The following is a 25,886-nucleotide window of genomic DNA, read 5'->3' on the forward strand; positions in this document are numbered from 1 at the left end:
TAAACAGAGGATATCTACTATCAAAAACAGCTGACTTCATCATGACTAATATGGAAATATGTTAAAAATGATTGCACATGCACAAACTATACATGTATAACCTGTATCAGTTGTCAAGGGGAGGGAGGGAAATTAAAAAATGTGGAACCCAAAAATTTATAAAAAGATGTATGTTGGGGCAGCTAAGTGGTGCAGTGGATAGCACTGGCCCTGGAGTCAGGAGTACCTGGGTTCAAATCTGGTCTCAGACACTTAATAATTACCTAGCTGTGTGGCCTTGGGCAAGCCATTTAACCCCATTTGCCTTGCAAAAACCTTAAAAAAAAAAAAAAAAGGATGGATGTTGAAAACTCAAGATATAATTGAGAAAAATAAAAAACATTAAACTACCCCCCCCAAAATAACCCCAGCTGACCTGGAAAAGAGGTCAAGGAGAGATGATTTAAGAAGTATTAGATAGAACTGGACACTTATCTTTAAAAAAATTCTTAATATGGGGCGGCTAGGTGGCGCAGTGGATAGAGTACTGGCCCTGGAATCAGGAGTACCTGGGTTCAAATCTGTCCTCAGACACTTGATAATTACCTAGCTGTGCGGCCTTTGGCAAGGCACTTAACCCCATTTGCCTTGCAAAATCCTAAAAAAAAAAAATTCTTAGTAATCAGTTCTTATATTTTCCTACTTCTTTCTCACCCCTATTCAAGAATTAAAAAAGAAAAACCTCATTAAAAACATATAAAATTCAGCAATATAAATTCTAACACTTGCCTTGTCTAAAGATGTATGTACTTCTGCATTTTAATTTTCTTGCCTTTCTAGCTAAAGATCAACAATATATTCATTCATAGTCAGTTCTCTAGAATCCAGCTTGATTATTATTGTATTAGAAATCCAAGTCTTTCATAATGTATGTTTATAATTTATTTGTCATTATATAAATTGTTCTCTTAGTTTTATTCATTTCTTCTGTAGCAGTTTCCAGAGATCTTTCCAGTTTCCTCCAAAACTGTCCATTTTCATCATATCTTAGGGTATAAATATTCTATCACATTTGGATAGCACAATTTCTTTATTCATTCCTCATTAGGGCAACCCCTTCATGTGCACTTTTTTGGTTACAATAAAAAAGAGCTGCTATAAATATTTTTGCACCTAATGGTGGTCACTTTCCTCTGTCTTTGATATTTTTGGAATATATGCCTCCTAGTGATATTTCTGTGTCAAAATGTATGAACAGTTTAGTGATTAATGGGGTATGGTTCCAAATTACTTTCCAGGATGTCTGGACCAATTCACAATTCCATCAATAATGCATCAGGTTTTCCTGTTATCCACCTCACCCCTCCACCCCTGCCAAACATTTGTCATTTTTCTATTATCTTTGTTAATCTGATTAGATATGTGGTAGAGCTGAAAGAAACTTTAATTTATGTTGCTCTCATTGTCAGGGACAGGGCTTTTTTTTTATAATTGTAGAGTTTTTTTTAAATAACTTTTCCATGTTCTTTTATCATTTATCAATTGAGGAAGGATTCTCAGTCTAATAAATTTGAATATGTTCCTTATATACTTTGGATGTAAGATCTTTATCAAAGAAGCTTGCTTCAAATATTTTTTCCAGTTACCTGTTTACCTTCTAATTTTAATTTAGTATTAGGATGTTTGTTCAGCATCTTTGTAACATTTTCCGCAACAAAATTGTCCTTTTTATCTTCTATGATCTTTCAAAGCTATGTTTAGTCATGAACTCTTCTCCCATCTAAAGATCTGAAAGGTAAAATTTTTCTGTTTTTCCAATTTGCTTATGCCATCACTTTTTATGTTTATTTTTTTTTAGGATTTTGCAAGGCAAATGGGGTTAAGTGGCTTGCCCAAGGCCACACAACTCGGTAATTATTAAGTGTCTGTGACCAGATTTGAACCCAGGTACTCCTGACTCCAGGGCCAGTGCTTTATCCACTGCACCACCTAGCCTCCCACTTTTTATGTTTAAGTCATGTATGTATCCATTTGAAATTTACCTTGACATATGGTGTGAGGTACTATCTTTCAAGAAACCACAAATGAAAATTGTCCTATTCTATTAGAACCAGAGGGCAGAGACAGGAAGAATCTACAAATCACATCCTGAAAGGAATCCCAAAAGGCAAACAACAGGAATGTTATAGCAAAAATCTAAGATTTTCACATCAAAGAAAAAAAATTGCTGAAAGTACCCACCAATTCAAATTCCAAGAAATAGTCAGGATCACACAAGACCTGAAAAGTTATATTAAAACTCAGAGATCTTATGAGTACATGTTCCAAAAGGTAAAAGATGCTAAAAATATACCTTCAAAATGGATTGGGAGGATTTTCCAGCATTCCTGATGAAAAGACCAGAGCAGAGTAAGATTTTTTTTTAAGGTTTTTGCAAGGCAATGGGGTTAAGTGGCTTGCCCAAAGCCACACAGCTAGGTAATTATTAAGTGTCTGAGGATGGATTTGAACTCAGGTACTCCTGACTCCAGGGCTGGTGCTCTATCCACTGTGCCACCTAGCTTCCCCATAGAAAACGATTTTCAAAAACTGTCAGGCAGAATTTAAACAGCCCATTGCAAAATGCTTTACCAAATTTATCTCATTTAGAGCAAAATGCTATATATATTTTGCCTGGAAGTTCTATTATTATTATTATCCCTATTTTATAGATGTGGAAATTGAGATACAGAGTATAGGGTCAGCTACAAAGAGTACAAGACCAAATTTGAACACAGGTCTCTTTTGCTCTAGGTAGAGTGCTTCATATAAATGTGCCACATAGCTATCTCTAAGAGCCCAGAAAAATCTTTAAGATGACTTTATTTAGGCAGTTAGAAGCGGCTCATGATGTATGGCTATCATTTTAATAGATGAGAAGAAACAAGCTTCCCTTCAAGAACCTTAATGTCCTCAAAGGAAAATGAAGGAGTTAAAAGTTTGCGTGGGGGGCGACTAGGTGGCGCCGTGGATAAAGCACAGGCCCTGGAGTCAGGAGCACCTGGGTTCAAATCCGGTCTCAGACACTTAGTAATTACCTAGCTGTGTGGCCTTGGGCAAACCACTGAACCCCATTCCCTTGCAAAAACCTAAAAAAAACCCAAACAAACCAAAAAACAAAAGTTTGTGTATGTGAGAGAGAGGTGGGGGACTGCTTCCTTTTATGACTTGGAAGTTGATAGGAACCCAAGCATCTGGACCACCTGGAAAGTGCCTAGATAAGGCCAGTAAGAAACCCAGAAGAGCAGAGAATGACCCCAATAGTGCAAGTCGGTCTCCTGCTGTTCCTCTCCGGTCCGTCCCCTTGACGGGGATGTGCTTCTTCCTCCCTGCTCCAAACCCCTGGCTCCCTTTTGGGTGCAGCTCTGAACAGGGCCTGAAGGCAGGTTCGGTCTCACTTTCCTATCTCTACTCCCTAGCAGAATGCCTGCCATAGAACAGACATTTCACAAATGCTGTTTAACTGAATTCGGAGAAAGAAAGGAGCTCCGCAGTGTCTTGGGGACCACCAACCTTGGATCGAACTGAAGGGGCTGCGAGCTCTTGGGGCCCGCCACGCTTAGCACTTTTACAAATACAGATTTACCTCCTGATGGAGAAGAAGCTAAAGACCGGTCAGAACATCCTCGAGGCGGCCGCAAACACTAAGGAAGGTCCGGGCTTCCCGGCCTCGGCCCCCCCCCGCGCCTGAAAGAGGCTGCTGCTGGTCCAACCTGCTCACGTTACAGGTGGGCAAAGTGCGGGCCGGAGGGCTTCACCGCCTTTCCCGGGGCCGCAAGAGTTGGGGTGTCCTTTTCCCTCCATCGCACCACATTACCCGCTCCTCGGGCTTCATTTCGTCTCGGTCGCCCCGGGGTCCCCGGTACAAGATAAACGCTTCATAAATGTGAATTAAAGGGTGACATCCCTGTGGGGTGGGGGGTCGGAAGCCAGACGAGTGTAGAGGTGTGGGAAATTAGGGGGTGGACACACGTTTTAAGAGTCTGGATGTGAAAGGGGCCCCTCCGCAGGGGGGCTGCTAGAGTAGGGGGCAAGAGAAATCAAACAGCGCTGGCCAGGCCCCCTCCCCGCGTCCGATGTCCTCCTCTCCTCCGTCCCTGCTCTCAAGCTCACCTGAAATCACCTTTCTCCCCGTTCCACGTGGGTAACAGATCTTACGTGCCCCGGAAGTAAAAGCCTTCCCGTTAAGCACAGCGGCCTAGACGCGAGTGCTTCCGAGTCACGGGTGGTTGCTTGGTAACCGCTTCCATGGTGGGGAAGACCGGACGCAAAACCCCGGTGGTGGTGGTGGAGGTGGCGCACTCCTCGGAGGAGGACGTCGGGGGCTCCGGGATGAACGCCCAGGAGACGATGTCTCCTCAGTCCACTCTGTCTGCCATCTCCGTGTTGCCGTCGTCGGCGCTTCTGACCACCGGACAGCTGAGCAGCGCCGCCTCCAGCGCCGCAGTCGTGCCCCCAGGCTTAGGCCTTGGTGAGACCCCGGCAGCCTCCAAAGCTCCACCGGAGCCGGAGAAGAACCTGTGGCAGCAGATCTGCGCGGGTAGGAGCCCGCGGGGGTGGGTGGGTGGGTGGGTGGGGGTGGTTCCCGAGGGCGGGCCCTTCCCGAGGGGGCGGGGCCACCCCGAGGGGGCGGGGTCATCCCGAGGGGCGGGGACCTTTCCGAGGGCGGGGCCTTCCCGAGGGGCGGGGTCATCCCGAGGGCGGGGCCTTCCCGAGGGGGCGGGGCCACCCCGAGGGGGCGGGGTCATCCCGAGGGGCGGGGACCTTTCCGAGGGCGGGGCCTTCCCGAGGGGGCGGGGCCACCCCCTGCCAGGTCAGGGCCCAGGGCTTGCCCAGGCTGGGAAGCGAAGCCCTAGACTTTCACCCAGACCGCTGGGGAGGGAAGAGCGCTGGCTTTGGAGTGAAAGTCTCCGGCTTCGAATCGGGCTTTTGTCTCTGAGTCATTGGGCACCCCGGGACTCAGTTTCCTTATTTGTAGAATGAAGGGGTTGGCCCGAATGAGCGTAATCACACAGAAGAAGCATCATTAAGCAGTTTATTCAGCAATGCTAAAAGGCAAAAACCTGGTCCCTGCCCTCAAGGGCCTTCCACGCTCGTGGGGGAGACCACCCGCAAGTAACTATGTACCTACAAGGTACATCTGGGGTGTGAACGGCTGGTAGCCCCTAGCAGTGCTGGAGATTCGGAATCAGCGGATCATGCAAATGGGATTAAATGAATGAATGAATGAATGAAAAAGCATATGGTGTGCAGTTTGTATCCTCAGTTCAGTGCTGAGAATATAAATGGAAAGGCTATATTACTTCCCCCTCCCTCTTCCCCAGGAAGAACTAGGATTTATTAAACACCTACTGTGCAGTAGGATCCCGGCATGAAAAGGAAAAAACCAAAATCACTTTTGCCTTTCAAGAATTTTACTTAAGTCTTGAGGGAAATTGGAAAGAGGAGAGGAATGAAAAATATTTATACCCCAATGAGCTAGAAAGGACTTTAGAGACCTTCTGATCTAACCTTATTTTATAGATGAGTAAATTAAAACCTAGAGTGACTAAACCGTGAGCAAGCAGGTCCTAGTGTAGTAAGTGGCAGAGGTGGTATTTGAGTATATGAAGTCTAAGGATTCCAAGTCCAAGGACTCTTTGCATCACATCTGATTCTGGAGGAAAATTCAGTGTTCTTCATGGTCATGTTGGCGTCAATGAGCTAATCAATTACCTACTTGTAATGCATTGCCTTTATTGGTGTTATCATTTTTAAGGTCCATATCTATGACTTTATTTGAGTTGGAATTCCCTGTGTGGAAGCTCTTTTCATTGATGCAGTGAGACAGCTTATCTCCCATCCCTTCACTCCTTTCCTCTGTGTCTTTTTTTGTCTCTCCCTTTCCTCTTTTTCTATCCTTCTCTCCCTCTTCTGTTCTTTCTCTTCCTTATCTCCCTCTTTTCTTTCTATCCATTCTCTCCTCTTCTAGTGATGGAAGAAAGAATAGTACCTTCCAAAATTTTGACAAAAATAGAAACTTTTTGTACATGATGGCTTCTAAAGCAGAGGCCTATCCAGATACTGTCTCAGATCTCTCGTTATCTTTTCTGCTCCACCTTTTTTTGACAGAACATAGGAGTATGAATGGTGATGCTTGGAGATGGTGGGAGTGACTACTGGGGGAGTTCTGGATTCTTCAGTCAGTGTTGACTGTACTATGTAGATACTTCTTTGCATATTAAAGAACATTTTTGAGGAGATGACCATCAGCAGGAAGTGGTGTTAGAAATGGACTTTGAGAAGCTGAAAGATTTCACATAAGAGTCAGGAAAACGCTTTTTCAATGGAGTGGAGAGAGGGAAGGCAAGGGTGAGTGAGCCTTAATTCTTATCAGAAACGGCTCAGGGAGGAAATTACATACACACTTAATAGGGTGAGGAAACCTTCTTGCCTGGGAGAAAGGATGGGAGGAAAGGGATGGGATGAGGGGGAAGGGCGGGGAGGGAAGGGTTAGGGTGATAGAAGAGAGGGAAGATCAAGGGAGAGGGTACTCAGATTCAACACACTTTTGGACAGGGCCAGGATGAAAGGAGAGAGAATAGAATAAATGAGAGTGGGGAGGAATAGAGTGGAGGTACAGCTAGTAATAGCAACTGAGGGGAAAATATTGAAGCAACTTCTCTGGTGGACTTATGATAAAGAAAGCAACTCACCCCAGAGACAGAGCCATTGAAATCTGAACACAGACTGAAGTACAATTTTTTTCCTCTCTCCATTCTTGAGATTTCTCATCTTCTTGGGGGAGGGAGGGGGTTTATGTTTATTCTTATGTTTACTCTTATAACATTCAATTTACATCAATGTATGTCATGGAAACAATGTACAGACTGTCAGACAGCCTTCTGTGTGTGTGGGGGGAAATTTTAGAATTCAGAGCCTTGTAAAAAATATTGGGTATATATTACTATTGTATATAATTGGAAAACAAACAAAATGTTAAAATGAGGAAAAAAAGTAAATAGACTTTGAGGGAGCTGTTCAGACAGGGCAGAGACCCTATAAGGATGATAGAGAAAGTATATGGTACCTGGTGGCTCACACAGTAGAACACTATTGTCCTGAACAAAGTTTTCTTCTCTGAGCCTCAGAAGAACAGGCCACATATTGATCCCCAATAGAAGATCCAAGTTCAAATCTAGCTTCAGACACTTACAGTGACTCCGGACAAGTCATTTAACCCTGATTGCCTCAATTTCCTCATCTGTAAAATAAGCTGGAGAAAAAAATGACTACCTATTCCAGTATCCTTGCCAAGAAACTTAATTCATTTTGAAGAATTGAACATGACTGAAAAAACTGAACATCTTCTTAGAGGAAGAAGGGAACAATCCTGCAGTATATCCCTTTAAGGGATCAAACATTTGGTTACCACCCTACTTCCACCAGCACCAGTACCAGAACCAGCAACATTGAGCTGTCATGGTGGGAGAGGTTCTGGATGGTTGGTGATATTTGTCCTTTTTTTTTTTCAGTCAGTCAACAGTCATTTATTAATTTCACGCTATATATGAGACATTGTGCTAGATTCTGTGTATACAGATACAAGTAGAAAGAAAGTCAGTCTGCCTCAAAGAGCTTACTTTCTTTTTTTTTAAATTTTAATTTACATTTTTATTTATATAAACATTACTAGAATAGTCTTGATGTAACAGTAAACATAATCCCCTCTCTCCCTACAAAAATTAAAAAAAAAACTAACAAGAAATAAAGTGAAAGAAAGAGAAAAAAATGTGCTTCAGTCTGTGTGCAGATACCATCAGTTTTGTCTCTGGGGTGGATCATATTCTTTATCATAAGTTCATCAGAGAAGTTACTTCATCCTTCCTCTCTACCATTTATTATATTTTCTCTCTCCTTTCACTCTGTCCCTCTTCAAAAGTGTGTTGTGGGGAAGCCAAGTGGCACAGCAGACAGAGCACCAGTCCTGGAGCCAAGAGGCCCCAAGCCTACATCCCACTCCAGAGACCCAGCATCCACCTAGCCACATGGTCCAAGACAGGCCACTCAATCCCACCACCTTGCAAAAAGTAAAAAAGAAAATGTGTTATATCTGACTATCCTCTCCCATGATCTACCCTCTCCTCTATCACTTACATTCCCCCTCCCCTCCGTCTGCTCCCTTTCTCCCATACCCTCTCTCTCCTTTGTCCTCCAGAATTTTATACCCTATTAAGTATGTTGTTTCCTCTCTGAACCATTTCCAATGACAATGAAGGCTCCCTCATTCTCCTCACCTTCCCCCTCCATACCCTTGCAAAAGCTTTTTCTTGACTCTTGTGAAATATCTTAGCCCATTTTACCTCTCCTTTCACTTTCTCCCTTTCTTCCTTTTCATCCACTGACTCCATTTTTACAATACACTATACTTTCAAATTCAGCTCTTTCCTATATCTTTTCTCAATAGGCTGCTTCTAATTGCTCTATTCAATGAGAAGGTTCATATGAGTTATCAGTATCTTCTTTCCATGCAGGAATACATGCAGTTCAGCATCATTAAATCCCTCATAACTTACGTTCCCGTCCACTCTCTCTGTGCTTCACCTGTGTCCTATACTTGAAGATCAAGCTTTCTGTTCTACTCTTGATTGTTTCAACAGAAACATTTGAAATTTTTCTATTTCACTAAATATCCATCTTTTCCCCCGGAAGATGATGTTCAGTTTTTGCTGGGTAGTTGATTCTCAGTTGTTTTCCAAGCTCTTTTGCCTTCTGGAATGTTATATTCCAAGCCCTATGAACTTATACTGTAGATGTTGCTAAATCCTGTGGGATCCTGACTGTAGTTCCATAATATTTGAATTGTTTCATTCTGGCTGCTTGTAATATTTTCTCTTTAAGAGTTCTGGAATTTGGTTATAATATCCCTGGGGGTTATTTTTTTTAGGATATCTTTCCTGAGGAGATTAGTGGATTCTTTCCATTTCTATTTTACCCTTTGCTTCTAGGATATCAGGGTAACTTTCTTATAGAAATTCTTAAAAAATGAAGTCAAGGCTCTTTTTCTGATCATGACTTTCAGGTATTTCATGTTTTCTTCAAGTTTTTCATTCTTTTGTATTGTTTTATTGTGTCCCGATTTCTTACAAAGTCATCAGCTTCATTTAGCTCCATTCTACATTTGAAGGAGCTCTTTTCAGAGAGCTTTCTTATCGCCTTTTCCATCTGGCCAATTCTGTTTTTTAAGGTATTCTTCTCCTCATTAACTTTTTGGACTGCTTTTTTTTCCATTTGACCTAAACTGGTTTTTAGCATGCTGTTTTCTTAAGCATTTTTTGGGGATCTCTTTCACCAAGCTGCTGATTTGGTTTTCATGTTTTTTCCTGCATATCTCTCATTTCTCTTCCCAATTTTTCCTCTACTTCCCTTACTTGGTTGTCAAAATCTTTTTTGAGTTCTGTCATAGCCTAAACTCAGCTTCTATTTTTCTTGGAGGTTTTAGATGCAGAAACTTGGCCTTTGTCATCTTCTGAGTGGGTGTTTTGATCCTCCAAGGGACAAAAGTAATTGTTTATAGTCAGATTCCTTTTTTTCTGTTTACTTATTTCCCCAGCCTGTGCCCTGGTTTTGGGGTGCTTCCTGAGCTTTTGAGTGTTACTAGGACACCCCTGCAAGGACCTCAGATTTTATGAGAGGCTCTGACTGCTCTCTTGGCCTGTGGTCTGGTCTGTAGATGACCACAAGCCAACCCCTCTCCCTCGGAGTTGTGAAGAGGGTCCCTGCTCTGCTTTGGTAGTATGGGGGTCCAGACTGTGACCAGGATCTGAGCATGGGCAAAGCACAAGAGTCCTGTCCTAGGGACAGAGGAGAGACCTCGACAGTCTTCCCCCACTCCCTTACCTTCTGTGGGCTGAGCGTTCTGGAAGCAGCTGCTGGGCCTGGGTGGCTCTACGGGCCTGCTTCTGGTCCTGGGATCTGGGCTGTGCTCATGACCGCAATTGCCCTGAGGGCCAAGCTGGCTCCCATTCCCTCTGGTGGAGGTATTCCTGCTGATCTTCCAAGTTGTGCTTGGTGTTCCCTGGGTTGGCAGGTCAGGAAACTGATTCTGCTACCAGGAGCCAGGGCTCCCATGGACCCAGGCGCCCCGTTGGATATTCCTGAAAGTCTGGAGCTCCTTAGCTCTGGTGTGATGATCCTGGCTGCACTGCCACCGCCTCCAACCCTGTGGAACAGAGCCTTCCCATGATCTTCCAGGTTGCCTCCCTAGATTGTTCTGTGGGTTCTGTTTCTTGAAAATTTAGTCATAATTTTAAGGTTTTTGAAATATTTTGGAGAGAACTCTTGGGAAAGCCTGTTCTCATGCTACTATCTTAGCTCTGCCCCCTTAGCCTTCATTTTTGAAGAAGGCCATGACATCAGGGAAAGTGATGTCATGACAATCACATGAATTGGATTTGAGTGAGCAGGATGTTGTGCTAATCATCATTCTCACTTTCTTCTCCAGAGCCATCCGGGTCCAGTGGCCAGATATGAATCAGGACAACTGGAGATGACCCTGGATGTGAGGCAGTCAGGGTTAAGAGAATTACCCAAGGTCACACAGCTAGTAAGTGGCAAAATGTCTGAGGTCAGATTTGAACTCCTAGCTTGAAGGCTACTGCTCTATCCACTGTACCACCTAGCTGCCCTTAGATGCTGGGTAAGGCAACTTTTAATGGATGGTAAATCTCAGATTTTGTAGGATACTGCTTCTATTTGAGAAGGTAATGATCTCTTAGCAAATTTACTACTAAATAAATCTAATCTAATGAGAACTTATACCTGTGCCAGAATATCAGCATTTTCACTGTGACCCTGATATTTCTGGCACTGTTCCTGCTAATAATCACTGCTTTCCATCAGGAGACCCACTTTGAACTGTAAAAGTCTGGCATCAGCTACCACAAAGATTAGATTGTGATGATCTGGAACTCATCCCTTCTAAAGGGCAGTGGAAAACCTTGGGATTTCTGGTCTGTGTTTATTTCTGTGTAGGTACTGCTCTCCTTTAGGAGTTATTACATTTCCTGCTGTCTTTTCTTTCAGTTTTTGGGGTTTTTTTGCCTTCAGGTCTTATTCATTCCAATTTTGAATCTTAACCTGACAAGTCTGCCTTTTAACAGAGCACCCTAAGGATCTGTCTTGGGGCCCCCTTCTTTTACACTCTCTTACTTGGTGACCTCATTAACTCCCATGGGATTATTTACTAACTCTGTGCAGTTCCATTTATTAAATTTCCAACCCTACTCTTCACAGCATCAGTTCTGCATCCCCACTCCCTAATGGACATTTGAAATTGGATATCCTATAAATATCTCAAAGTCTACATGTCCAAAGCAGAACTTTTTGGTTTTTCCTCCCTAAAACCCTTCCCTCCTTTGAACTTTTTCATTTGTACCAAGGATCCATCATTCTTTCAATCTTCTAGGCTCACAACCTTGGCATCTTGATTGACTCCTCTCTCTTCCCACAAATGCAATCAATCGACAGATTTTGCCATTTCTATAATTACAGCAGCTCTTTTGTCAACTCCTTCTTTCTATTAATTATAGCTATCACCCTAATTCCACCCAAACTGGGCAGTAGCTTCCTTGTAGCCAGTCTTCTTGAGATCAGGGACTGGTTCAGGTTTGTCTTTGTGTACTTATCTATCTTAGACAGTGCCTGATACTTAGTAAATATGTAACTAATTTGTATTGATTGGTTGGTTTTTCCCCAGTGCTTATACTTTAGCCATTAATAAGCCAGAAGGGAATTGCTTGGTTTTCTTTGTTTTGTTTCAAATGAGAGCTTTTAATGGTAGGGAGAATTCCAAGAGAGAAAACTTCTGTCAATGAAGATCAGCTGCTCCACTTGGAGAATAGCCTTGGGCACTGGCAGGTTGTGACTGGCAGAATCACAAAACAAATGTTATCTGAGGGAGGATTTGCATTCAAGTCTTTCTAATTCCAAGGCCGATTCTCAAACTCTTCTTTTTTCTTTGAAACTGTGGAAGCTGACTTCTATGTGTTGATTTCATAATTTGATATGCTTTATCCCATTGTTGAGGCTGAGTTATTTAAAGATGCTTCTTTTTTTTATAAGTAGTACTCACCCAGATTAAGTAATGTTAATAATTTGTAATGAAGTAGAAGAGGAAATTATCTCAGTGCTCTTGTGGTTAAATTTTCTTGATTTATAATATGTCTTCATATTTCTTTGTTCCACATTGTAGTCTTTTTTTGGGGGGGGGTAATTTGAAAAATAAGTTTTTCATGTTATCTTTCTAACTGCAGGAAACTGATGATGTGATATTTAACTCTGTATATTCAAAGACTTTGCAAAGAAGGAAGGAAGCCACTTCTTGGAGAGTTGGAATAGTTCATCATGAATCTAGAATCTTGTGTTCTAATCCTGGTTCTAACAATTGTGATTTTTTTATATTTTCATAAAAAATAACTCAGTGACATCACATAGTATAGGGCATGTTAATAGGGAAGAAAAATGAAATAAACAACTGTAGAGAACTCCAAACAAGATACAGTTTGGATCTGACTTAATCTCTCACCATTAGGATTGCCTGTGGAACAGAGGGAACCTTCCAGTGACTCAGACATCCTGTTTGCCTGTTTCACTCCCTTTCCTAATTGCCTCCTTTATAACTCAGTTTTGTTATCTCCTTTTAGCCATGTCGAATAAAGCTTGTTAAGATTGATAGTTTTTTGTGTGATCTGATTACAGTTAAACCAATGTTCTGTGTAGCTCTTTTAACTTTTTATTAAATAATTTATTATAAAATTAATGTTGAGCATCAATACAACTAGTTTAACTTGCTTTGCAACTATTACCATTTAAATAAATTAATTTTAGTTTTTAAAATTATGGGGCAGCTAGGTAGTGCAGTGGATAGAGCATGAGTCCTGGAGTAAGGAAGACCCGAGTTCAAATTCAGCCTCCGATGTTTGAACTACACTCTGGGCAAATCACTTAACCCTAATTATTATCTCACCTCATTCTCAGTCTGGAAACATGAAAATCACAACAGTTTTGCTCAATCAAACTTGTATTTTAAATGAAGCTGCTATTAGTAATAATTAATGAGAAATTATAAATATAATTTTAAAGACTAGAGAACAGCTTTGGAATAGGGAACTCACTACACTTGGGAGGGGAAAGGGAGAAAATAACAAAAGTTATTGTCCTTCTTGACAGATGGGGTTTATAGTCTATCATCTCAGTTCCAAATGGTGTCCACGTGCTTTAGACCTGATTCATGGTAATAGCTACTGTGCTAGCAAGCATTTCCCCCATTTCTCCTGATCCTAACAAACTCAGTTCAAACCAAATGTCAGACTGAAACTGTATCAGAACGGAGGAACCCTGTCTAATCCTCTAAATCTTTGCATAAAAATCCTCTTTATCAGGTCACTGTCCCTTTAAGACATTCTGTCCTGTTTCATCAAAAGATCCTGTGGCAAAGCAAAGAATTCCGTTCCCTCTACTGGTCCAGCCAGACTTCAAACATAGACATGAATTTTTCTTCACCAGTGAAAGGTCCCAAGTTTTACATTAGCAATTCTGAGAATGGACATTTCCAGTCTTGGGGATTACCTCTGGGGTCATCTTATTTGAGAGTTTCTTAGTTTTAGAATCAGGAACTAGAAAACCCAGAGGAAAAAAAAATTTTCTGTAACAACTCACATTTTGGAGGAGAAATTAATTACCAACTGGAATTGGAATAAGCCATGACCTGAAGTACCAGGAGATCCAAAGCTTGCTAATCCTCTATGATAACTGCTATGTGTCTAGACAGAGCAGAATGTAACAGAGGTTTCTAGAGATTGTATCCACCACAGACCAGAATAGCATGCAACCCTCCTAGGAAGTGTGTTATAACAATGGGAAGGAAAGACTGGGACCATGTTGATGTAAAGTACAGGGAATGGAACTAACAAGAACATTTGCTATTTTTTGTTCCTCCTTGTTTTATTCCCCTGTGGTTTGGTAGTGAATGGAATTGTCTATTGGCTTCTGGACTTCCATATTAAATGGAACTTTTTCTCATTCTCTGCCCTAAACTTGACTAGTGCTGACTCCTTTTTTTCCTTGTGGCCTAAATTTGTACTATATATAGAAAATTGTAACTTATTATACTATTTTTTCTATCACATTTTTTCTTACATTGTGGATCTGAGTCTCCTACTTGCCATCAGCATCAAGTACTATCTTTCTGCCCTCTTCCCTATCTGACCTTAATGTCACCATTGGATGTCTATTTCTGCCATTATCTTGCCCTGATCAGGACTCTATTTTTCTTATTTTAGGTTCTTGTCACCTCTCATGAAGGATGTTAAAATAGTTTCCTAATTGGTTCCTTCCCTGAAACCTTTTTCCCAGTCCAGTCCATCACTCACACATCCACCAAAGTGATTTTCTTTAAAAAAAAATGATCTGATCATGTCACCCCCCCTCCACTTAATAAACTACAGGGACCTTTTTTTTTTTAACTTATAGAGTCAAATATAAACTGCTCCCACACTTAAAGCTCTTCTCAGCCTGGCTTCTTGTTAACTTGAGTCTCCTTACATGTTACACCCTTCCATATTCTTCTTTATAGTCCAGCCAGACTGATTTCTTTGCTGTTCCCCCAACTATTGCTCCATTTTCCACCTCCATGCCTTTATATTTACTTTTCCTTATGACTTGATTGTTTTGCCTCCTCATCTCCACATCTTGGACTCAGCTCATAGGAGGTAAGGGGGTCAGAAGGCTACAGGGGATTCTGTCACTAGGTGCAGAACTCTGTCATATTGTCCTTGTAGGAAGACTAGTTCATTAGCATTCTTGGCTATAGGAATAAAGGGGGTCATAGTTTAGGGAGGGGAAGAGTGCTTGTAGGTCCTTAGATCATATCACCTTGGAAGAACTGAAAACTGACAGATTTCCAGAATTAGTTCTGAAAAGATTAGCATGAAAGGTTCTTGGGACAGTACCACTCCATCTTGGAAGCAAAGCCCAATTTTAATAGGCTGGAAAAATATCCAACAATAAAAAAAAATAACTGATCATGGAAAGCTATTGTGGTGACATGGAAGATCAAGACATAAAGTCAGAAGGAAATGAAATCAAAACAGCTACATGCAGAGCACTTTAGTTTTGCATCATCTCTCACAAGGACTTAGAAATACTTTCTTAAAAAGGTTTCCTTGCCTCAAACCTTTTCCCACTTCAGTCTGTTACCTACACATCCACCAAAATGATCCTCATAAAGAAAAGAGCTAATCATGTCATCCCCTACTCCATTCAAAAAACTAGTGGCTCTTTTTTTACTTTATAGAATTAAATATAAACTCCTCTTGCACTTAAAGAAAAATGTGAATTGATCACAGATCCAAAAAAAATTCCTCAAAGTTAAAAAAACTTTGAAGAAAATCAAATAAGCAGAGATTGAGGAAAGAAGTGAGAGAGGGAAATTATGAAATTAGGAAAGTCAACAGTTTGGCAAAGGAGGCACAAAAATACTAAAGAAAATAACAACTTAAACCCTAACCGCCCCCCCCACCAGAATTGATCAAATAGAAGAAGCTCAAAAATCCACTGAAGAGAAGGACTCTTTAAAAAACAAAATTTGCCAGAGAAAAAAGTTATAAAAATCCAATGAAGTAAAGAACTTAAAAAGTAGACTTGTCCAAATGGAAAAGGTGGTATAAAAACTCACTGAAGAAAATTTTTTTTTTTAGATTTTTCAAGGCAATGGGTTAAGTGGCTTGCCCAAGGCCACATGGCTAGGTAATTATTAAGTGTCTGAGGTTGGATTTGAACCCAGGTACTCCTGACTCCAAGACCAGTACTCTATCCACTGTGCCACCTAGCCACCCGAAAATAATTTCTTAAAAAGTAGAATTGAGTAGGTGGAAGCTAATGACTTCATGATACATCAAAAAATAATAAAATAATCAAAAGAATGGGAGAAAAAAGAAAATATGAAACATCTCATTGGAAAAACAACTGGTCTAGAAAATATATCCAGGAGAGATATTTTGTGAATTATTGGAATATCTGAAAGTCATGATCAAAGAAAGAGCCTGGGCAACATAGTTCAAGAAATTATCAAGAGAAACTGTTCCACTAGTCTAGAACTAGAGAGTAAATTAAAAATTGAAAGAATCCCCCTATCACTTCCTGAAAAATATATTAAAATTAAAATTCCCAAGGATATAGCCAAATTCTAGAACTCTCAGGTCAAGGAGGAAATAGTGCAAGTAGCCAGAAAGAAACAATTCAAATATCATGGAACCATAGTCAAAATACACAAAATTTAGAAGTTTCTGCATTAAAGTATCAGAGGGTTTGAACTGTGATATTCTGGAGGGCAAAGGAGCTTAGATTACAATCAATAATAACCTATCCAGCAAAAATGAGTATAAATATTCAGGGGGTAAAATGGTTATTAAGTGATATAAATGACTTTCAAGCATTCCTGATGAAAAGATCAGAGCTGAATAGAAAATAAGACTTTCAAATATAAGACTCAAGAGAAGCATAAAAATGTAAACATGAAAGAAAATCATAAGAGATTCAATAAAGTTCAACTATATGCATTCCACTCTAAGAAGATGATGTTTGTGGGGGCAGAGCCAAGATGGCAGAGGAAAGGCAGGGACTCCCATGAGCTCTCCCCCAAACAATTCCAAATACCTTTAAATAATTATAGAATGGCAGATGCCTGGGTCCCTGGCAGCAGTAGTGGTTTCCAGAACTCTCAGCCCAGGGATTGCCAAGGACAGTTGGGAAATTCAGTCAGTCTGCTGCACCAGAGTGAGAGCAGAGCCTAGTCCAGGGCAGGTCTCAGTGCAGACCTGGCCCCAGGATACCAGGGGCAGACCTAGGGAGCCACTGAGCAGGGAGCCACTGGGCAGCAACTTCTAGAGTGCTCAGCCCATGAATGGTGTGGGGGGGGGGGTCAGGGAAGATTGCAGAGGTCTCTCTGCTACCCTTGAGGCAGGACTCTGTGACTTTGCCCATACTCAGATTCCGTCACAGTCTGGGGCCCTAGTCTCAGGAAAAGGAGAAGAAGTATAACAGCGCTCATGGTCTGCAGCAGAGCAGCGACCTTCCTCAAGGCTCCAAGTCAGAAAGGAGTGCTTGTGATCATCCACAGGCCAGAGCACAGACTAGGAGATCAGTCAGAGCTTCTCACAAGACCTAGGAAGAATTGAGAACTTGCAGGTCCCTGGGGGATGTCCCTGAATGCTACTGCAAAACCCCCAAAAGCTTGAGACAGTGCATCCTTCCACCCTAGAATCAGAGCTCCAACTTAATAGTTAAAATTAAGTCATAGGCTGAGGAAATAAGCAAACAACAGAAGAAAAAGAATCCAACCATAGACAATTACTTTGGTCCTATAGAGGATCTGGTCTCAGGCTATGGAAAAGCTCAAAAAAAGATTTTGAATTTGCAACTTAAGGTTTGGGAAGTAAACATTGAAACTTGCTTTCTCATGAGGCTGGAGGAAAAAAAAATTAAAATAAATTAACTAAAAAAGATACTTGTAACATCTAAAAATTTTATCATTGCTAGGATAGTTAGAAGGAATATATATAGATAGTATGGATTTGAATTGACTATGATGTCCCATGATTAAAAAATTTGTGGTAAGAAAGAGGGATGCAGTAGAATTAAGAGAGGCAAAATGGGGTAAATTATTTTACATAGAGGCATGAAAGGAAGAATTTTTACAGTGGAGAAGATTGTGGGGGAGTTGTTGGATAGCATTTAAAACCTTACTTTCCTTGAAATTAGCTCAAACTGGGAATAATATTACCTACTTAGTTGGGTATAGAACTCTATCTGGCCCTACAAGGAAGTAGTAGGAAGAGTTATAAAAGGCAGGGAGGGATAGAGGGAGGATAGATTGGGGTAGTCATTGATCAGAAGTAAAGTAGACTTTTGAGGAGGGAGAGGGTGGTAAGAATATAGGATGGAGGGAAATATACATATTCCATAAAATGGAAGTAGATAATAAATGGATTAAAACCCAGAATCTGGCAGCTAGGTGGCACAGTGGATAGAGCACTGACCCTGGAATCAGGAGTACCTGAGTTCAAACCCGGCCTCAGATACTTAATAATTGCCTAGCTGTGTGACCTTGGGCACATTGCCTTAATAAATAAATAAAAATTTAAAACCCCAGAACCTAATAATTTGTTTATAAGAAACACACTTGAAATAGAAAGATACACAGAGAGTAAAAATAAGGGACAAGAGCATAATGTTATGCTTCAGCTTATGTAAAAAAAAATCAGGAGTAGCAATCATAATTTTAGATAACTAAAAAGTAAAAATAGTCTATTTATAAAAGAGATAAGCCGGGAAATTAATTTTGCTAAAAAAAAGTACATAGACAATGAAGCAATAGCGATACTAAACATTTGGTATAATATCCAAAATTCTTAAAGGATAAATGAATTATAGGAGGAAATAGATAGTAAAGATACATTAATAGAACTAGATAAATTTAACTATAAAATAAATAATAAAGGAGTTAAGGAGATGAATAGAATTTTAGAAAATGTATCTATGAAAAACCTGTGGAGAAAACTGAATGGGAATAGAAAGGAATACACTTTTTTCCCAGGGGAATAAAGAGCTTACTCAAAAATTGACCATCATTTAGGACATAAAATCTCAAAATGAAAAGCAGCAATATTAAATGCATCCTTCTCAAATCATAATGTAATAAAAATTGCATTCAATAAAGGACCAGAGAAACAGATTATAAATTACTTAAACTAAATAATATGATCCTAAAGAATGAGTGGGTAAAAGAGCAAATCATAGAAAATTTCATTAAAGAGAATTATGACGAGATAAGCTGTCAGAATTTTTGGGATACAGCCAAAGCAGTACTTAAGGGGAAATGTATATCTTTTAAACACATATCAATAAAATAAGGACTTATGATGAATGAAAATCCTAAGAGATACAGTTTCTAGGTAATTAGTGAGAAGATCTGAGATCAAGTATTTCCTCTGACACATACCTTATGGGCTGCACTGTTTGGCAGTCTCTTTCAGTGGAGAGAGTTTCCATACTAGAAGCTTTCCACTGCTGAAATCAAAGGGCTAAACATAAGGGGAGGGAGGGAGGGAGGGAGGGAGGGAGGGAGGGAGGGAGAGAGAGAGAGAGAGAGAGAGAGAGAGAGAGAGAGAGAGAGAGAGAGCTTGTTGCATTTGTTCTTTATAATTTAAGGAAGCATTTTCTTTACAATAACCCTACAATATACTATTAAGATGTTTGAATATGAAATCAGTGAATAAATGAAAAAAAAACCTGAGTTCTACTGGGAGAATGATGAAGAAGTTAGCTGGAGGGCAAGTTTCTGTTTTATCAGTATTTGAATCATTCCCTCAGCTAGTAATTGTTACAGGTAAGATTTAAATTGTCAGAGTTGGTGGCTACTATATTTTACTATCCTTTACAGCATACTAAAAATAAATAAACAAATAAATAAAAATAAATATATAAATAAAAATGAATCTCTAAAAAAGCAGCTTTTTTTAACATTCTCTATATCATTCTTTATTTTTCCTCATATTTTCAGATTCTACCAATCATTTTTGCAAGGTTTTGAGTTTTATAATTTTTCTCCCTCCTTGCCTTTACCTCCCCCTCCCCCAACAGAAGGCAATCTGATATCAGCTTTACATTTGCATTCATGATATGCATAGATCAGAATTCTATGTGTTGTGAGAGAAGAATCAGATCCAAAAGGAAGAAAAAATTAGAGATAGCAAAATTACATTTTACAAAAGACAACTTTTAAAAATTGAAGATATTAAACATTGGTCTTAGTTTAAACTCCACAGTTCCTTTTCTGGATATAGCTGTATTCTCCATCACAAATCCCTTAAAATTGTCCCTGATTATTGCACTGATGGAGTGAACAAATCCATCATAATTCATCATCATGTTGCTGTTAAGGTGTACAGTGTTCTTCTGGTTCTGCTCATCTCACTTCAGTTCATGCAAGCCTTTCTAGGCTTTTATGAAATCCCATCCCTCATGATTCCTTACAGAACAATAGTGGTTCCATCACATACCATAATTTGTTTAGCCATTAAGCAATTGATGACATCCCCTCAATTTCTAATTCTTTGTCACTACAAGCAGAGCTGTTATGAATATTTTTGTACATACGAAGTTTTTATCCTTTTTTCATTATCTCTTCAGGTTACAGACCCAGTAGTGATATTTCTGGATCAAACTGTATGTACATTTTCATTGCCCTTTGGGCATAATTCTAAATTACTCTCCTGAAAGACTGGATCAGGTCACAACTCTACCAACAGTGCATTAGTGTCCTAGATTTCCCATAATCCTTCCAACACTGATCATTATCCTTTTTGGTCATATTGGCCAATCTGAGACATGTGAGGTGGTTCCTCAGAGATGGTTTAATTTGCATTTCTCTAATCAATAATGATTTACAGCAGTTTTTCATATAACTATAGTTAGCTTTGATTTCTTTGTCCAAGAATTTCCTTTGTGTAACCTTTGACCTTTCGAATGGCTTGTTATTTTTAATAAATTTGAATCAGTTCTCTATATATATTTAGAAACAATTCTCTAAAAGCATCTTAGAATTGTTTTTTAACCTGTAGGCCCTTTTTTACCCAAGAAATTTGATTGTGCATTTCCACCTCTTTAATTAAATGAGCAAAAAAAGGCAAGTCCTTTAAATTCTCTTAGGCTCAGTTTCCTCATTTATAAAATTAGATCTTTTTAAACTTCCTTCCTTCCTGCTCCCATAAGTTCTGAAAGTCTAAAGAACTAGATTAAATATCAGATCTACATGTGTGACCTTAGGCAAGTTATTCAACTTTTATTGGTCTGAATTTCCTCATCTGTAAAATGGGATTAGACCAAGAAATTTGTAATGCCTTTTCCAGTACTACAGCTATGATCCTAATGATTTCTGAATCTACATCAGAACAATTATTTTAGTTTGCTGTCACTTTCTATATAAATCACTTTGAAGAGAACTATAATTTCTAGAAATCAAAGAGCAATGGAATTGATATTAGTGGAACATCTTTTAATCTTACTTTTAAAAGGCTTTGATTTTTTAAAATTAATACTACTTCCAGTTATTACATGAGTTTCACAATAATAATGACATGAATTTTCATTCATTATCTACATAAATTACTATTATGTTTCCACTAATTTTTCAAAATTGTGGTAATAGATTGGGTCAAATAGTATAATGAACTTATTCTTAAAGTTATCACAAGACAATTTATGAGGGAAAGTTTTCAAATTAGATCATTCCATATTTCTTGACCTTTAAAATGACCAATCTCTTCTTGTCTTATTCAAAATTTATAAGATATATCAAAGTAAGACCAATCTGTCTAGAACTTTCTTACATATATACATATATATTTTATATACTCTAAAGAGAAAATGATAGGATAGACAATGTGGAAAAAGATTTGGGGAAGATGTACAGAAACAGTTGTAGAGATTTACAATGAAAAGTATATATGGAAAAGTTCTAAGTCAAAATTGAATGGTTAATGTTGATTATAAATTACATCAGCTTTTAAAATTGTTTCAGTTCTTTTGTAATTTTTTAAAAAAAGATAATATCCTGCAAATGCAGGTTCTTCAAAATCTTTTGCTACCTTTTCAGCCTGATCTGGTATTATTTATATAACCATGCTTTCTGTCAACCCTCCAAACTTGATTATTCCTGAACCTCCTATTTGCTCTCATTGTTATCTCGGGTTTCCCTAAGCCACCAACTTTTTAACTTGCTCTCTTCTTAAAGGTTTGGATGCAATATTTGTTGCTTTTCAATAGTTCAAAAGTTGTATCCAATTTTTTGTGACTCCATTTGGAATTATCTTGGTAAAGTTACTGGAATGATTTTCCATTTCCTCCTTCATTTTACAGATGAGGAAACTGAGTCAAGCAGGGTTAAGTGACTTGGTCAAGCAGCTAGGAAGTATCTGAGGCCAGAGTTGAACCTGGGGAGATAGTGACCCCCTAGTCATTTTCCTTGTCAACTCCTGTTTAAGAAGAGGAGAAAATTTCTGCAGGAAGCCACAAAAACTTGAGTCCTTGGATCTACTCCATATCACATTACTTAACCTCCCCTGGGTCTTGTTGCTGCATGATAAGCTCTAATGCCTCCTTAATACTTTTAGGATTGAATAAAACATTCTCTTTTTGATACTTAAAAGTCCTCCTCAGCCTGATTCCAGCCTGTCTTGCCAGGCTTACTCAGCATGACTCCCTATGTTCCAGTCTAATTCTCCTTTTTGCACAATGCTGCATCCCCTTTCCTGCTCCCATGCCTGCAGTATGCTCCCTCCTCACTTAACCAGATTTACCTCAAGCTCCATCGTCTCCTTGAAGTCTTTCCTGATCCCATCGCCTCTAGTGCCTTCCTCACCAACATCATTATCCTTTCTATATTTTGTACATACTTATATATGCACATAATGTTCCCTCAATGGAATTTAAGCCTCCTGAGGGCAGGGATTAGTGTACTATACTTCTGCTTTGTATCCCCAGCACCCAGCACAGTTCTTGGTATTAGAAGGTGCTTCATAAATCCTTATTGAGTATTAATCTTTCCTTGAGTCCTCATATTGGCCCACATGGGTCTTCTAGACTTTCTTCTCTCTCCTGTGTCCTCACCCTTCTCTATCTAGCAGGTGATCTCTTCCTCAACTTGGCTTGGTAGGGCTGTGTAATATAGGAGAAGCAGCTTGAAGTTGGAATCAGCAATTTGGATTCAAATTGCTCTGCCACTTGTGTGACAACTGAGGCAAGTCCTTTAAATTCTCTTAGGCTTAGTTTCTTCATTTGTAAAATTAGATATTTTTATTAGCTGACTTCTAAACTTCCTTCCAACTCTAAATCTATGAAATGAGATTTGTTCTATAATTTCCCAGTCATCTGCCAATGATAGCCTTCTCCTTACTCATCTCAGAATCTGCTGCCATATTACACTCTCCCCTTTTTTCCTACACATTCCCATTCAGAAGGGAAAGGAGAATAGCTTCCCAGTCAGTATTACTCCGCAACGTTCCCCACCTATCCTCCACACATATTCATTGCCTGTACTGTCACTCCTTCTGCTCATCCCTAAAGATCAAAAGATTATGGGGGTATATTGAAAGTAAACTTAAACTTGAATTTGTGAAAGATAGGCTTTGTCATTTTTTAAAATCACCAACTAAAGTTTGAAAATAACTTCACAAAGGGCATTAAAGTATGAAAACCTTTGCCAAGACATATTTGGACTTTGCTGCTATGTTTTCCTGTTTTAGAATATGAAGCTGAGCAGCCTCCCTTTCCAGAAGGGTATAAAGTAAAACAACCGCCTGTGATTACTGTGAGTATTACCCAGTCCTTGGACTTTCACTATTAGGTTTTTTTTTTTGGATTGAAGAGGCAATATGAACTATAAAATTATACACTAGTAGCTTGAAAATTTTTGAGAATTCTCTCAAAATTTGAAAATTCTCTTAAAATGTATTTTATCACAAAGTAAGAAGTTGCTCTTTTGTACTTGTAACCTAAATTATTAACAAAAGCATAACTTATATTTGAATAGTTACATTTGTGATATGTTTAGAAATACATGAACTCTTCTATATCATTGAAATAGATTTAGCAAGTGTATTTTTCTAAAAAATCAAACAACTCAATTAACCTCATTCAATGGCATATGCTGTTTTGTTTATTATGCATATATTGTGGGAAATACAAGATGAATTAAACTGGGTTCCAAGCCTTTAAGGAACTTACAGTATAAATAGCTCCTTGAAAGAAAGAAAATAGTAAGAGCAGCAGAAAGCATCTTTCTAAATTATAGTTTACTGTTGGTGTCCAATATCCTAACTTTCTTGCTAGACCTACCCTCACAACTTCCCCCTTCATAGTGTTCACAAGAGTGGAAAAACAGAGTACTGAACTTGAAAAGGACAAAGTTTGGAGACATGTCTTTCTTAATATCTTCTCTGTTATTAATTTATTGTTAACTTGGTGATAACACATCTGTGCTTCAGTTTCCACAACTATAAAAAGAAAGAGCTGGACTGGATAATTTCTAAAGTGTCTTCCAGCTCTTATCATTATAAAACAAGTTCATAATAAACAGATTTTGTTAGTTTGACTGAGTTGATAAACTCCCTTTTAAATATCCCACATTTTGCTTAATGTGTCTTCTTAGTTGTTTTTTTTTTTTGCAGGGCAGTAGGGTTAAATGACTTCCTCAAGGTCACACAGCTAGGTTAATTATTAAATGTCTGAGGCTGGATTTGAACTCAGGTTCTCCTGACTCCAGGGTGCTCTATCTACTGTGCCACCTAGCTGCCCCTTAATGTGTCTTTTTTATTTTAAATTTACCATGCTTTTTATCTTTCAACCCCATGTGGTAACTAGGCCAGATTTTATACTCAAAGAGAAATGTCCAAGTCCTATGTGAGTGAATATATAGAGGGTGCCTAGGAGAAGCATGGTCAAAGTTAGGAAGCTAACCAAGCTAAAGAATGAAGCCTTTGTTCTGACCCTGTAGATGTCCTCTAACCCAAATGGGCAAGCAGCCACATTGATATTTGTTCTGGCATGTATGGTATATGATTCTCATCACTACCCCGTGGACTTAAAATTAAGTCTAATTGATTTTTATACTAGTTCAGTTTATTAGTTTCAGAGCACTTGAGTTAAATTCCCTGGAAGTACTTATGCCTTTAAATGGGAATCTATGGAGAGGAAGAGAAGCAGAACTGAGAGGCCCAGATGAGAAGGGCTGCAGGTAATACCACAAGAGGAATCATGCATGCACAGAAAAGGCAGTGATTGGAGATAGTGGCAGAGCAATGGAGAATTCCAGACAATCTGAAGAATTCCTGGTCATCACTGAGTTCCTAGTCAAAAGTTCCTAGAAAAGAAAAGGAGTTCCTGGACAGTACTGAGTTATAGGATTGTTTCCTAGAGAGGAGGTGAAATTCTGGACAATGGTAAATAATACTGGGAGAATTCATGGATAAAAAGAGGCCAAGGAACAGTAAAGAACAGAATCATGATGGTGACGAGCAAATTGTGTGGATTGTATAGGTCTCAGGGAAGGGATTTGAGTCTTGTGACCAAAAATGCTTTTTTTGTGTGGGGACTGGGGGGAAAAAGGAGGGATGTTGGGTATAAAATTAGGGTAATTGAAAGCTGTAAAAAACACCAAAGAGGAAAGCAGAATTGTTTATGGGTTCTAGGTTTATTTACATGGACTGGTTTCAATCTTGGGAAGCTTATCATGAAGTATTCTTTTTTGTGGTTTCTTTTTTTTTAACCAAAAATTTCCACTTGGAACATCAGAATTTACTTTGTGTCTTGGGGATTCTCTGTAATCATGAAAACACCCAGCCAAACAGCACATCAAATACAAGACTGACACTTTTTAATCTGACAAAATTTCAAAACTGAAAGGGCTTAACCTCAGTAGTCAAAAGACAGCTCTTTTTTTCCTTTTTGATGGGTTCCATATCCCTCAAAGAATTAACTTGGCAGGGGTGGCTAGGTGGTGTAGTGGATAAAGCACCAGCCCTGGAGTCAGGAGTACCTGGGTTCAAATCCAGTCTCAGACACTTAATAATTACCTAACTGTGTGGCCTTGGGCAAGCCACTTAACCCCATTTGCCTTGCAAAAACCTAAAGAAAAAAAAAGAATTAACTTGGCACTAAAGCTTCTCCAGAAGAGAAAATCTAGGGAGTCACTTAGGAAAGAATCTCTGGACCACAGGTTGTTCTGGACCACCATGATGTTGTTCATCTGGTATCACTTAACTGAAATTTCC

At 39.3% G+C, this 25,886-nt stretch overlaps 2 protein-coding genes across 9 annotated transcripts in view; one reads left to right on the forward strand and one right to left on the reverse strand.

Annotated features, from left to right (window-relative positions):
- KNOP1 (lysine rich nucleolar protein 1) overlaps window positions 1–4,568 on the reverse strand; it is a 28,791-nt gene extending 24,223 nt beyond the window's left edge. Inside the window, exon 1 of one of the 2 annotated variants that reach the window (XM_074205295.1) lies at window positions 4,132–4,568. The gene's annotated coding sequence lies outside the window, so the exon portion shown is untranslated. Of the gene's footprint in view, window positions 1–3,604; window positions 3,640–4,131 lie in introns of those variants that run through there. The other variant, XM_074205296.1, reaches the window with a different exon arrangement.
- IQCK (IQ motif containing K) overlaps window positions 4,246–25,886 on the forward strand; it is a 153,587-nt gene continuing 131,946 nt past the window's right edge. For 6 of the 7 annotated variants that reach the window (XM_074205303.1, XM_074205306.1, XM_074205300.1 and 3 more), the window contains exons 1-2: window positions 4,246–4,558; window positions 23,361–23,425. In XM_074205303.1, coding sequence (XP_074061404.1) covers window positions 4,267–4,558; window positions 23,361–23,425 — 357 coding nt within the window. In that variant the 5' untranslated portion in view covers window positions 4,246–4,266. The remainder of the gene's footprint in view (window positions 4,559–23,360; window positions 23,426–25,886) is intronic. The other variant, XM_074205305.1, reaches the window with a different exon arrangement.

This window comes from Macrotis lagotis, chromosome X (assembly GCF_037893015.1).
Source record: "Macrotis lagotis isolate mMagLag1 chromosome X, bilby.v1.9.chrom.fasta, whole genome shotgun sequence".
Lineage (NCBI taxonomy): Eukaryota > Metazoa > Chordata > Mammalia > Peramelemorphia > Peramelidae > Macrotis > Macrotis lagotis.